Source organism: Perca fluviatilis, chromosome 18 (genome assembly GCF_010015445.1).
Source record: "Perca fluviatilis chromosome 18, GENO_Pfluv_1.0, whole genome shotgun sequence".
NCBI lineage: Eukaryota > Metazoa > Chordata > Actinopteri > Perciformes > Percidae > Perca > Perca fluviatilis.
The window spans coordinates 35,526,888-35,538,776 of record NC_053129.1 but is presented as its reverse complement, the minus strand read 5'-3'; the positions used below and the strand labels follow the sequence as shown (position 1 = coordinate 35,538,776).

General features: G+C 44.5%; 1 protein-coding gene and 1 long non-coding RNA gene across 2 annotated transcripts; both read right to left on the bottom strand.

The window, feature by feature from the left end:
* Positions 1-213: 213 nt before the first annotated feature.
* On the bottom strand, positions 214-2,072 carry LOC120546690. Its single transcript, XR_005636917.1, has 3 exons — positions 2,018-2,072; positions 1,771-1,931; positions 214-241 (listed from the first exon to the last, which is right to left on the bottom strand). It is a non-coding gene; the product is annotated as an uncharacterized LOC120546690 (long non-coding RNA).
* Positions 2,073-5,793: 3,721 nt separating this feature from the next.
* On the bottom strand, positions 5,794-11,889 carry LOC120546462. Its single transcript, XM_039781389.1, has 5 exons — positions 11,757-11,889; positions 9,477-9,765; positions 8,423-8,653; positions 6,334-6,452; positions 5,794-5,853 (listed from the first exon to the last, which is right to left on the bottom strand). The coding sequence occupies exons 1-5, from the start codon at positions 11,838-11,840 to the stop codon at positions 5,794-5,796; spliced, it is 783 nt and encodes a 260-aa protein (XP_039637323.1). The 5' UTR covers positions 11,841-11,889.

Here is an 11,889-nt window from a genome sequence, read left to right as displayed (position 1 = left end):
ATGTCATATCAGTGCGCTGCAGGGCGTTACAGGATGTAGCGTGGCCCAGCAGAGCATGGATGGACGTAGTGGGAAGCAGCAGGGTTCAGCAGGAAGGAGCAGGGTTCAGCAGGAAGCAGGAGGGTTCAGCAGGATGCAGCATGACATTGCAGGGCACCGCAGAGCTCAGCAGGGAGTGCAGCAGGACCACGGAGACAGCTGCAACCAGGATCTTGGTGCCAACGTTCTCCAAGGAAATACGCTGGGGGAAAAAAACATAAGGACTCCGGGGAGTAAACTCCCCAGAAGCTAGGATTAGTAACAAGCATTTCTGGGACGGGCTGCACACAAATGGTAATAGAAAGGGAGAGGAGAGAGCAGGTCAGTGTGTCAAAGGAAGGAAGGAAGTCGCCCGGCAGTCTAAAACTATAACAGCGTAACTAAGAGAGACAGGACATAAGGGTACATACTTACCTGAGGGTTCCCAGTTAATAGTGTGGACTCTGAAGGTCCAGCTGTCTCAGAGCTGAGGACTCAGTGGGTGTGCTCCTGACAATCCTCATCAGGGGGAAAAGGTTTGAAGATTTCCCAGTGGTGTTCATCTTTGACGGTCTAGATGAGTGTCGACTTCCTCTGGACTTTCACAATAATAAAACCCTTACTGATGGTACAAAGTCCACCTCAGTGGATGTGCTGCTGACAAACTTCATCGGGGGGAATCTGCTTCTCTCGGCTCGCCTCTTGATAACCACACGACCTGCAGCAGCCAATCAGATCCCTCCTGAGTGTGTTGACATGGTGACAGAGGTCAGAGGGTTCACTGACCCACAGAAGGAGGAGTACTTCAGGAAGAGATTCATAGATGAGGAGCAGGCCAACAGAATCAGCTCCCACATCAAGACATCCCGAAGCCTTCACATCATGTGCCACATCCCGGTCTTCTGCTGGATCACTGCTACAGTTCTGGAGGACGTGTTGAAGACCAGAGAGGGAAGAGAGCTGCCCAATACCCTGACTGAGATGTACATCTGCTTCCTGGTGGTTCTGACCAAACAGAAGTACATCAAATATGATGGAGGAGCTGAGACAGATCCACACTGGAGTCCAGAGAGCAGGATTATGATCTTTGGGGAAACTGGCTTTTGAGCAGCTGCAGAAAGGCAAACTTATCTTCTATGAATCAGACCTGACAGAGTGTGGCATCAATATCAGAGCAGCCTCAGTGTACTCAGGATGTTTAGAAGAGGAAGATGGAAGATGTTTAAAGAGGAGAGAGGACTGTACCAAGACATGGTGTTCAGCTTCGTTCATCTGTGTGTTCAGGAGTTTCTGGCTGCTCTTCATGTCCATCTGACATTCACCAACTCAGGAGGCAATCTGCTGTCAGAAGCAAATTGGTGGTTGAAACCATTTAAAAAAAGATTAGGGAACTGAGGACAGAGCTTCACAACTTCTCTCTGAGAGCTTACAGCCACCCAGCCCGTATATAAATGTACACATTTCAAAACATTGTTCTTAATTTTTATTTTGATTGAGAGCCATGTTTGTAATTATGCAACCTTTCTATTTCGTCTGCTGATTCTTTGTGTATGTCTGAACATGTTTGTGTTGTCATTATGCCTTACCAGAGATGAAAATAATAGAAACCCCTGGTCTTAAAAGATAATCTGATTTACAGTCATTTTGCTACACAATGTTTTAAAAGGTGTGGTAAATTTAACATATTTTTTATTTTCAATTTAATGAAACTACAAAACCACTGTTACACTTTACAATCATCTTAATACTGACATGAGAGTCTCTAGTGTACATTGTGGACTCTGAAGTCCAGCAGAGATGAGCTTCCCTCCTGAATCCTGCAGGTCGTTGTTACTCAGGTCCAGCTTTCTCAGACTATAGGACTCAGAGTTGAGAACTGAGGACAGAGCTTCACAGCTTCTCTTTGACTCGGTCTAGGGATTAGAGAACACAAACAACATGTTTTTCTTGTATGTGTACAACATTTAGCATATTTGGAAGTGTTCATGTATTCACTTACAGAGCTTTGTTGGAGGCTTTGACCACTGGCAGCAGCTTCAGAAGAGCCTCCTCTGAAGTGCCGTATTTCTTCAGGTCAAACACATTCAGATGTTTTTCTGATGACAGTAAGATGAAGACCAGAGCTGAGCACTGAGCAGGAGACAGAATATCTGTGGAGAGACTTCCTGAACTCAGGGACTGTTGGATCTCCTCTACTAGAGAACGATCATTCAGTTCATTAAGATTGATGCTTTTCTCTGCAGAGGAGTTATCCCTGATCTTCTTGATGTACTCAACTGTGTCTTGATTAGTCTCTGACCTATTTTCTGTCTGTGTCAGCAGTCTTCATAGGAGATTCTGATTGGTCTGCAGTGAAAGACCCAGGAGGAAGCGGAGGAACATGTCCAAGTCTACATTTGGACTTGTCAAAGCCTTGTCCACAACACTCTGGGAGAGATATGTCAGTGTAGATCTTTTTAAAATAGTTTCAACCACCATTTTGCTTCTGACAGCAGATTGACTCCAGAGTTGGTGAAGGTCAGATGGACATGAAGAGCAGCCAGAAACTCCTGAACACTCAGATGGGCAAAGCAGAACACCTTTTCCTGGTACAGTCCACTTTCCTCTTTAATGATCTGCGTGAACACTCCTGAGTACACTGAGGCTGCTCTGATATTGATGCCACACTCTGTCAGGTCTGATTCATAGAAGATCAGGTTGCCTTTCTGCAGCTGCTCAAAAGCCAGTTTCCCCAAAGATTTGATCATTGTCCTGCTCTATGGACTTCAGGGTGAATCTGTCTCAGCTCCTCCATCATACTTGACACTCTTCTGTTTGGTCTGAACCACTAGGAAGCGGATGTACATCTCAAGGCCTGCGACAAAACGCTGTGGAAGGAGGTCAACACTGATCTCTGCAACATACTGGAAGGGATCAGAGGCACAACCATGAAGAAGTTGGAAAGAATGGGCGATCTTATCTATGCCTATGGGGTGGAACAGTTCAGAGTGGTCGAAGGTAAAAAAGCTACTCCGTCAATCCCAACAAAATCAAGAAGGCAGACAGAAATAGACCGCCTAGTCAAGGAGAGGAGACAGCTGAAGAAGCAATGGAGGAAGGCCTCAGAGGAAGAGAAGGGTGGCATAAACCTGCTGCAGGAAGAGATTCAGAGCAGGCTTGTAACACTGAGGAGAGCTGAAAACCTTCTGAGGAAGCACAGAAGGAAGGAGCAAACAAGATCACGCTTTTATAAAGATCCCTTCAAATTTGTGAAGAGTCTCTTCACAAAGGAGAAGAGTGGAAGTCTCTTGGTATCAAAGGCCGACCTGGAAGAACATCTAAAAAATTCCTGCACAGATGATAGACACCAGGAAGAAGTTACACTCCCTCCTGACATGCCACCAGCCAATCCACCAGAGCACGAACTGGATATCAGTCTAACCAGATGGAGTGAGTTAGAACAAATCTTGCGTAGATCAAGGGCCGCATCATCTCCAGGTCCTAACGGAGTTCCATACAGGCTCTACAAAAACGCACCTGATGTCCTGCGATTCCTCTGGAGACTGATGAGAGTCGTGTGGCAAAAGAAGGAAATACCAACGTCCTGGCGGAGAGCCAGAGGGATTCTTATCCCCAAGGAAAAGGGCTCATCAGTGATTGGGCAGTTCCGCCAGATCAGCCTTCTAAACGTCGAGGGAAAAATCTTCTTCAGTGTGGTCGCTCACAGATTGGCAGAATACCTGCAAAGAAACAACCTGATTGACACGTCAATTCAGAAAGCAGGCATCTCAGGCTCTTCTGGTTGTGTAGAACACGCTAGTGTCATCTGGCATCAGATCCAGGTTGCCAAAAAGGAGGGAACAGATCTTCACGTGGTATTCCTGGATCTCGCGAACGCTTTTGGTTCAGTACCTCACACCCTCCTGTGGACAGCCTTTGAGGATGTCCAACTCTGCGTGACAACAGCAGAGTACACGACAGCATGGCAACACCTGGAGGTGGGAATCATGGCCGGCTGTACCATCTGGGGTCGTCGTCCACGTGGTACCTGGCCGGGGGGGAGGACAGCGGAATAAGACCTGGGCTGAGGCTGCCACCGCTCAGAGCCTACATGGACGACCTCACAACTTTAACCACGACCAAGGTTTGCACTGTACGGCTACTAAGAAAGCTACAGGAAAACATTGAGCGGGCCCGCATGAAGATCAAGCCGAGCAAATCCAGAAGCATCTCCATTGTCAAGGGGAAACTGTCAGAGCACCGCTTCCATATTGGCGAAGAACCCATTCCAACGGTCTCCGAGAAGCCTGTGAAGAGCCTAGGTCGGTGGTATGATGCCTCCCTTAAAGACAAAGAGCAAGTAGAGCAGCTCAGGAGGGAAGTAACCAGCGGCCTGGAGAACATCAACAGAACCCTGCTTCCTGGCAAGCTGAAGCTCTGGTGCATGCAGTATGGACTACTCCCACGTCTCCTGTGGCCGCTAACCCTCTATGAAGTCCCGCTCTCAAAGGTGGAAAAGCTGGAGAGACTGGTTAGTTCATATGTAAGGAAGTGGCTTGGCCTTCCCAGGTGCCTCAGCAGCATTGGGCTCTATGGCAAAGGGATGTTACATCTCCCCATTTCCAGCCTGGCAGAGGAGTACAAGTGCGCCAAAGTCAGACTGGAGAGGATGCTACTGGATTCGAGCGATCCATTTGTAGCCCAAGCTGCTCCCATCCTGGCTACTGGGAGGAAATGGACTCCATTGGCTGCAACTGAGCAGGCAAAAGCAGCACTCAGACACAAGGACATCGTGGGGCGAGTGCAGGAGGGGAGGAGTGGTTTTGGCCTGGGTGCCAGTACACCAGTGTGGCGTAAGGCTTCTCCATTTCAAAGACGCAAGCTGGTGGTCCAGGAGGTACGTCGGGACGAGGAAGCAAGAAGGTGTGCTCAAGCTGTGGCACAGGCAAAGCAAGGGCAGTGGATGGCATGGAAAGGAGTGGAGAAGAGGAAGATTTCCTGGAGTGAATTGTGGGAGATGGAGGCATTCAGGGCAAGCTTTACCATCAGGGCTGTCTACGATGTCCTGCCTTCTCCTGCAAACCTAAGCCAGTGGTATGCCGAAGACCCCACATGCCCTCTATGTCCAAGTCCAGCAACACTGAAGCACATCTTAGTGGGATGTAAGACCAGTCTCACCCAAGGCCGTTACACCTGGCGGCACAACCAGGTGTTAAAGTATCTTGCAGCAGTGCTGGAAAGCCTACTGACAGGTGTGAATGCCCTTCCTCCCCCGTCATCTCGGTGGCAGCGAACACCATTTGTCCGGGAGGGTGAGAGTAAAGGCAGCCTCACTACCGTAAGACCAGACACTGGGAGGCTGTGCAGAGCACGCGACTGGAAGCTGCTGGCAGACCTGGATAAGAAACTCTGCTTCCCAGCTGAGATTGCAGCTACCAACCTGCGACCAGACCTTGTTCTGTGGTCAGCCTCGCTGAAGCTTGTCTACATCATCGAGCTCACCGTGCCCTGGGAGGGTGCAGTGGAGGAGGCCTATGAACGGAAAAGGCTGAGGTACGCAGAACTTGCAGCCGATGCGCAACAACAGGGCTGGAATGCGAAGGTACACCCAGTGGAAGTAGGTTGCAGAGGGTTCGTAGCCACCTCAACATCTAGGCTACTCAGGGAGATGGGAGTGCGAGGGAAGGCCCATCGACAGGCAATCAAAGACCTCTCCAAGGCTGCTGAAAAGGGGAGCCAGTGGCTGTGGATGAAAAGAAAGGACTCCGCCTGGGCTTTCAAGTGAGTTGATGGCATCTAGGGAGTGAACCTGGGACGCTGGGATTTACTGCTGAACCCTCTGGAGGTGTCGTGGGCCTATCAGCGAAACACCTAAGAAGGAGGGCGCCCACTTGACAACCCAAAGGGTGCCATCACTCAATTGACCATCCCACAGAGTCTCATCGGTGCCTCAAGTACGAATAATTTAGGGATATTAACATCTAGTCCTACACAACAGACCTCAGTCAGGATCTTTGGCAGCTCTCCTCCCTCCCTGGTCTTCAACACGTCCTCCAGAACTGTAGCAGTGATCCAGCAGAAGACTGGGATGTGACACATGACGTGGAGACTTTGTGATGTCTTGATGTGGGAGATGATTCTGCTGGCCTGCTTCTCATCTGTGAATCTCTTCCTGAAGTACTCCTCTTTCTGTGGGTCAGTGAACCCTCTGACATCTGTCACCATGTCAACACACTCAGGAGGGATCTGATTGGCTGCTGCGGGTCATGTGGTTATCCAGAGGTGATCAGAGGGAAGCAGATTCCCCCTGATGAGGTGTTTCAGCAGCACACCCACTGAGGTGGACTCTGTAACATCAGTTAGGATCTCAGTGTGGTGGAAATCAAGAGGAAGTCGACAGTCATCCAGACCGTCAAAGATGAAGACAACCTCGAAATCTTCAAACCTGCAGATTCCTGCTTTTTCGGCATTGAAAAAGGGCGTTAACCCACGAACACCGTGGTGGACACCGGTGGTCAGGGAAGCCATCTGAATCCTGGGTAATGGTCACTACGTACTGTTGATTGATTTAAAACTTCCCAAATACTAACACTAGCAATTATAGCAGATGTGATTGTCAGATCTATAACACTCTCCGTATTCTGTGAACTATTATATTTCGTACCATTTCCATTATTAACACACAACAATTCCATATCGTCAATGAACTCCTCTATCAGAGACCCATTCACATCTGTATTACTACTGCCCCACATTGTGCTGTGTGCATTAAACTCTCCACACTATACTACACCATACTCTTGCTACTATCAATTCCCACCAATTTTGTGGTAGGCCTTCCTGTTTGAACCAACTTCACTTTCTTCAATGCCTCTGCATACCTAATCCCTTGGGAAACTTTAACTTTCTGGACCTCTGCTGCCTTCTTGCTTATTTCACATCCTCTGTATGCTGAGCTGTGCTCCCCCCCACAATTACAACACTTTAGTTTAGCTCCTTCTTTACATTTCCCATACTCATGTTCACCTGCACATCTACAGCATCTCTGCTTGCCCTTGCAAATCACTGCTACATGACCAAATGTTTGGCAATTATAACATCTCAGAAGTCGAGGAATATATGGCCTAACTTTATGTGCCTGATATATATTTTGCTTCATGTATCCGATATATATTGTGCTTGGTAGTTTAGATTCATCAAATTTGATCAAGACTGACAGGCTATCGCATCTTTCTCCATTTCTAGTTGTTTTAAGCCGCCTTGCCTCAATCACTTTTGCACCTTCCACATTATATTTTAATTGATCAATTGAAATATCTATAGGAATACCCGACACTACCCCTCGAGTATATTTTCTGTCATCAGTTAATGTACTATCAGTTTCCTCTCTGCTGCCAAAGTCATTATGCTGTGTTGCTTTCTTTCGTTTTTTCCCTTGGGAAACTTTAACTTTCTGGACCTCTGCTGCCTTCTTGCTTATTTCACATCCTCTGTATGCTGAGCTGTGCTCCCCCCCACAATTACAACACTTTAGTTTAGCTCCTTCTTCACATTTCCCATACTCATGTTCACCTGCACATCTACAGCATCTCTGCTTGACCTTGCAAATCGCTGCTACATGACCATATTTTTGGCAATTATAACATCTCAGAAGTCGAGGAATATATGGCCTAACTTTATGTGCCTGATATCTATGTTGCTTCATGTATCCGATATATATTTTGCTTGGTAGTTTAGATTCATCAAATTTGATCAAGACTGACAGGCTATCGCATCTGTCTCCATTTCTAGTTGTTTTAAGCCGCCTTGCCTCAATCACTTTTGCACCTTCCACATTATATTTTAATTGATCAATTGAAATATCTATAGGAATACCTGACACTACCCCTCGAGTATATTTTCTGTCATCAGTTAATGTACTATCAGTTTCCTCTCTGCTGCCAAAGTCATTATGCTGTGTTGCTTTCTTTCGTTTTTTCCCTTGGGAAACTTTAACTTTCTGGACCTCTGCTGCCTTCTTGCTTATTTCACATCCTCTGTATGCTGAGCTGTGCTCCCCCCCACAATTACAACACTTTAGTTTAGCTCCTTCTTCACATTTCCCATACTCATGTTCACCTGCACATCTACAGCATCTCTGCTTGCCCTTGCAAATCGCTGCTACATGACCATATTTTGGGCAGATATAATATCTCAGAGGTCGAGGAATATATGGCCTAATGTTATGTACATGATATATATTTTGCTTCTTGTATCTGATATATTTTTTGCTTGGTAGTTTAGATTAATTTAAGACTGACAGGCTATCACATCTTTCTCATTTCAGTTGTTTTCCACCTTGCCTCAATACTTTTACCTTCCACATATATTTTATGATCAATTGATCTTAGGAACACACTACCCCGGTATATTTTCTGTGTTGTACTATCAGTTTTGTGCTGTATTGCTTTCTTTCGTTTTTTCCCACTTTTTGACCACTGGCCTACACTATTCTCACTTCCTGACCCGTCACTTCCAACTGCCATCTCTTGTCCGTCTCCAGTCCAGTCCTGTCCATATGGGTAACTTCCAGGCCTAGAAAAACTGGTGTAGTAGATCCGATCTACATAGATCTGATGAAGACGGTTTTTGTATATCTTCTTTGCAGCAATACTCTCTGAATGAATAAAACAATGAAATCCATAAGCGGTTGATCCAGTGAATGTGAGTATTCATGAAATCTATCCAGCCCATTAGACACTAGGACCTGAATAGGTTTACTATTGTAAAATTATGTGGATGTTTGTTTGGGGGCTTGTTCTATAAGCCAAGGTGCAACACATACAGTACAGGCCAAAAGTTTGGACACACCTTCTCATTCAATGTGTTTCTTTATTTTCATGACTATTTACATTGTAGATTCTCACTGAAGGCATCAAAACTATGAATGAACACATATGGAATTATGTACTTAACAAAAAAGTGTGAAATAACTGAAAACATGTCTTATATTTTAGATTCTTCAAAGTAGCCACCCTTTGCTTTTTTTGATAACTCTGCAAACCCTTGGTGTTCTCTCAATGAGCTTCATGAGGTAGTCACCTGAAATGGTTTTACCTTCACAGGTGTGCTTTGTCAGCGTTAATTAGTGGAATTTTTTCCCTTATTAATAAAAAAAGCAAAGGTTGGCTACTTTGAAGAATCTAAAATATAAGACATGTTTTCAGTTATTTCACACTTTTTTGTTAAGTACATAATTCCATATGTGTTCATTCATAGTTTTGATGCCTTCAGTGAGAATCTACAATGTAAATAGTCATGAAAATAAAAGGAAACGCATTTGAATGAGAAGGTGTGTCCAAACTTTTGGCCTGTACTGTATATGTCTATCTTTAAGAGGGACATAATAGCTACACAGCTAATGTTTTTAGAAAACTTCATGATATGCACGTATGATCTTTGTTAGATAATCGTTTTAATCCATAATGATCATGGTTTACCTGCAGGTTCTGTAACGGTCTTTGTTAACTTCTCTAGATCTAGAACTAGATCATTCTGATTCATCTTTTCTAAAACTATCTTGGTCACTTTAAAAGTGTTTATACTATAGATCTGGAACATCTGATCCACTGTGTCCATCCGGTCTGCATTCTCCAGTCGACTCTTTGGGATTGCTGGGAAGTCTTTAAGGACCTCTGGCTGCTGCAGGAGCCACTGGAAGCGTTTAAAGTCTTTGGCTCCCAAATCTTCAAAAGTTCTTAAGAGGTCCGATTTCTCTATCTTTTGTTGCTGCAAACATTCAAAAGAAAATTGTCACCTTATAGCATTTATTGGGGTTATAACATACTCAGATTATCAAATCAGGCCAGTTTTGTAGATTGAGTTATGATGATTCTTTTATTTGTTTAAAGTTAAGGCAGAAAAATGTTGATGTGGAAATGTATGCACAGACACATGATAGAGTATAGACAAATAAACCAAGAGTTAAGATTAATAAACTCTGCATTGGTTTAATGTGAAAATGTATTTGGATGTGTTGAGGAATTCTAAATAATGACAACAACACTGTAAGTGCATCCACATGATGCAAGCCTTTGGTAATTGCTATTTTTTTATCTGCAGTCTCAAGGATTTTACCATTATAAACAGGTACCCCCTCCCTCTCACTTCCTCTGCCTTTAAACTTTTACAAAATGCTAAAGTGTTTACTGAGTTGGACTAAAGGAATGCATAGCACCTAGTCAGAATAATGCTATATAAAGCATATAATATAATATAATAAAGCTGCTGGTGCTCAAGGTGGCTCTGGAGGAGTGGAGACATTGGTTGGAGGGAGCGGAGCAGCCTTTTCTAGTGTGGATCTAGGAAAGGCTAAAAGACTGAACTTAAGGAAAGAAAGGTGGGTACGTTTTTTTTTATATATTTAAGTTCAACCCAGGACATTTGGCCTGCTTTTAATAGGGGGGTTGACTTTTCCCAATTTTCCTTCCCAAATGACCAAAGTGTTCCCAGATGGCCTACCTTCCTGTGCAGCCATGCTAAATGCTAGCATGCCCAAACCAATACAGTTTTACATATGTTCACATGTGACTGAAACACTCAACACACAATGTGTCTTTGGTAGTCTAGGGGGGTAGGGCAGTGAAGTTGCATGGAAAGGAGACCTCCGAGGCCCAATCGCCCACCAGCCCCCTGGCACTCCCTGATCGGGAAAATAATTTGTGAATACTTTTGCCATTTGGGAAAAATCAAAATCAAAATCCATTAGCATTGCAAGACTATGAAGTGATTTGGTTAATGCAGTTTAAGCGCGCTCCATAGCGCCCCCTAATGTTTTCAAGGCCATTAAGTTGGACATAATTGCTCCAATATTCACGACATTTAGTACCCACATTGCTCTTATGATTTTGGAGATATTTTAAATTTTCTTTAATTAGCTCTACCCAACCAGAAGTTTAAATGCATTTTTCATGTATTTCATGCAAAAAGTTAAACCAATGGGTGCAGGGTGGTGATGGCGCAGTGGATATGTCACATACCTTTGGTGTGGGAGACCTGGGTTTGATTCCCACTGTGATACATAAACCAATGTGTCCCTGAGCAAGACATTTAACCCCTAGTTGCTCCAGAGATGTGTGACCTCTGATATGTAAGAATTGTAAGTTGCTTTGGATAAAAGCGTCAGCTAAATGACATGTAATGCAGCCTCCATTTTTTGGGCTAAACGTGCATAAACCAAATCGCTGTATAGTCTCCCAATGGTCACAGGTTTCAATGTGTTCAGCAACACTACCAGAATGCATTGCATGGCTGTTCACATAGACAATGAATAGAAAGCATAGAAATGACCCTTGGCAATGGACACATTAGTGTTTGAAGATGGTTGTATTCGAGCACTGAACACTTCATCCATGCACATAACTTCAGAGTATTAAGGGTTTAAAAACAAAGGAGCCTGAGCCAAGTTGAGCCAAGCTGTCAGACCAGTTCAGACACTCCTGCATTTTTCACTGATGACATGAACTCAGATTACAATCAAACTGCTGTTGGTTGTACTTACGAAACACAAAAACTTTACATGTAAAATTTTCTAAAATCATTGGTCTTTAACCCAGAGAGAAATTCTACAGAATATTTAAAATAGATATTTAGAATCAGCCAATCAGCATAAATAAACCTCTCTACTGTCCAGTTAAACAGTGACACAGCACAATGTGATCAAAGCTGATTATCAGACATTAACAGATTCCTCTGCTAGGATTATCACCTGCTGAACTCACTTCAGGTTGATTTAGAGACTTTCCAACTTCATTTGTCGAGGAAACACTGGCAGAGATAAAGCTGCTCTTTTCATCGTCGTCCATCCTGGTCTCTGTGTGCGTGTGATCCGAGGACAATGGCACACCCTTACAA

Coding starts and splice junctions, on each gene's coding strand:
- LOC120546462 (XM_039781389.1), bottom strand. CDS start 11,840: ATGGACGACGATGAAAAGAGCAGCTTTATCTCTGCCAGTGTTTCCTCG. Junction 6,453..8,422: donor AATACAGCACAAAACTGATA/GTACAACACAGA, acceptor CCGAAAAAGCAG/GAATCTGCAGGTTTGAAGAT. Junction 5,854..6,333: donor ATGTTACAGAGTCCACCTCA/GTGGGTGTGCTG, acceptor TTTCGCTGATAG/GCCCACGACACCTCCAGAGG.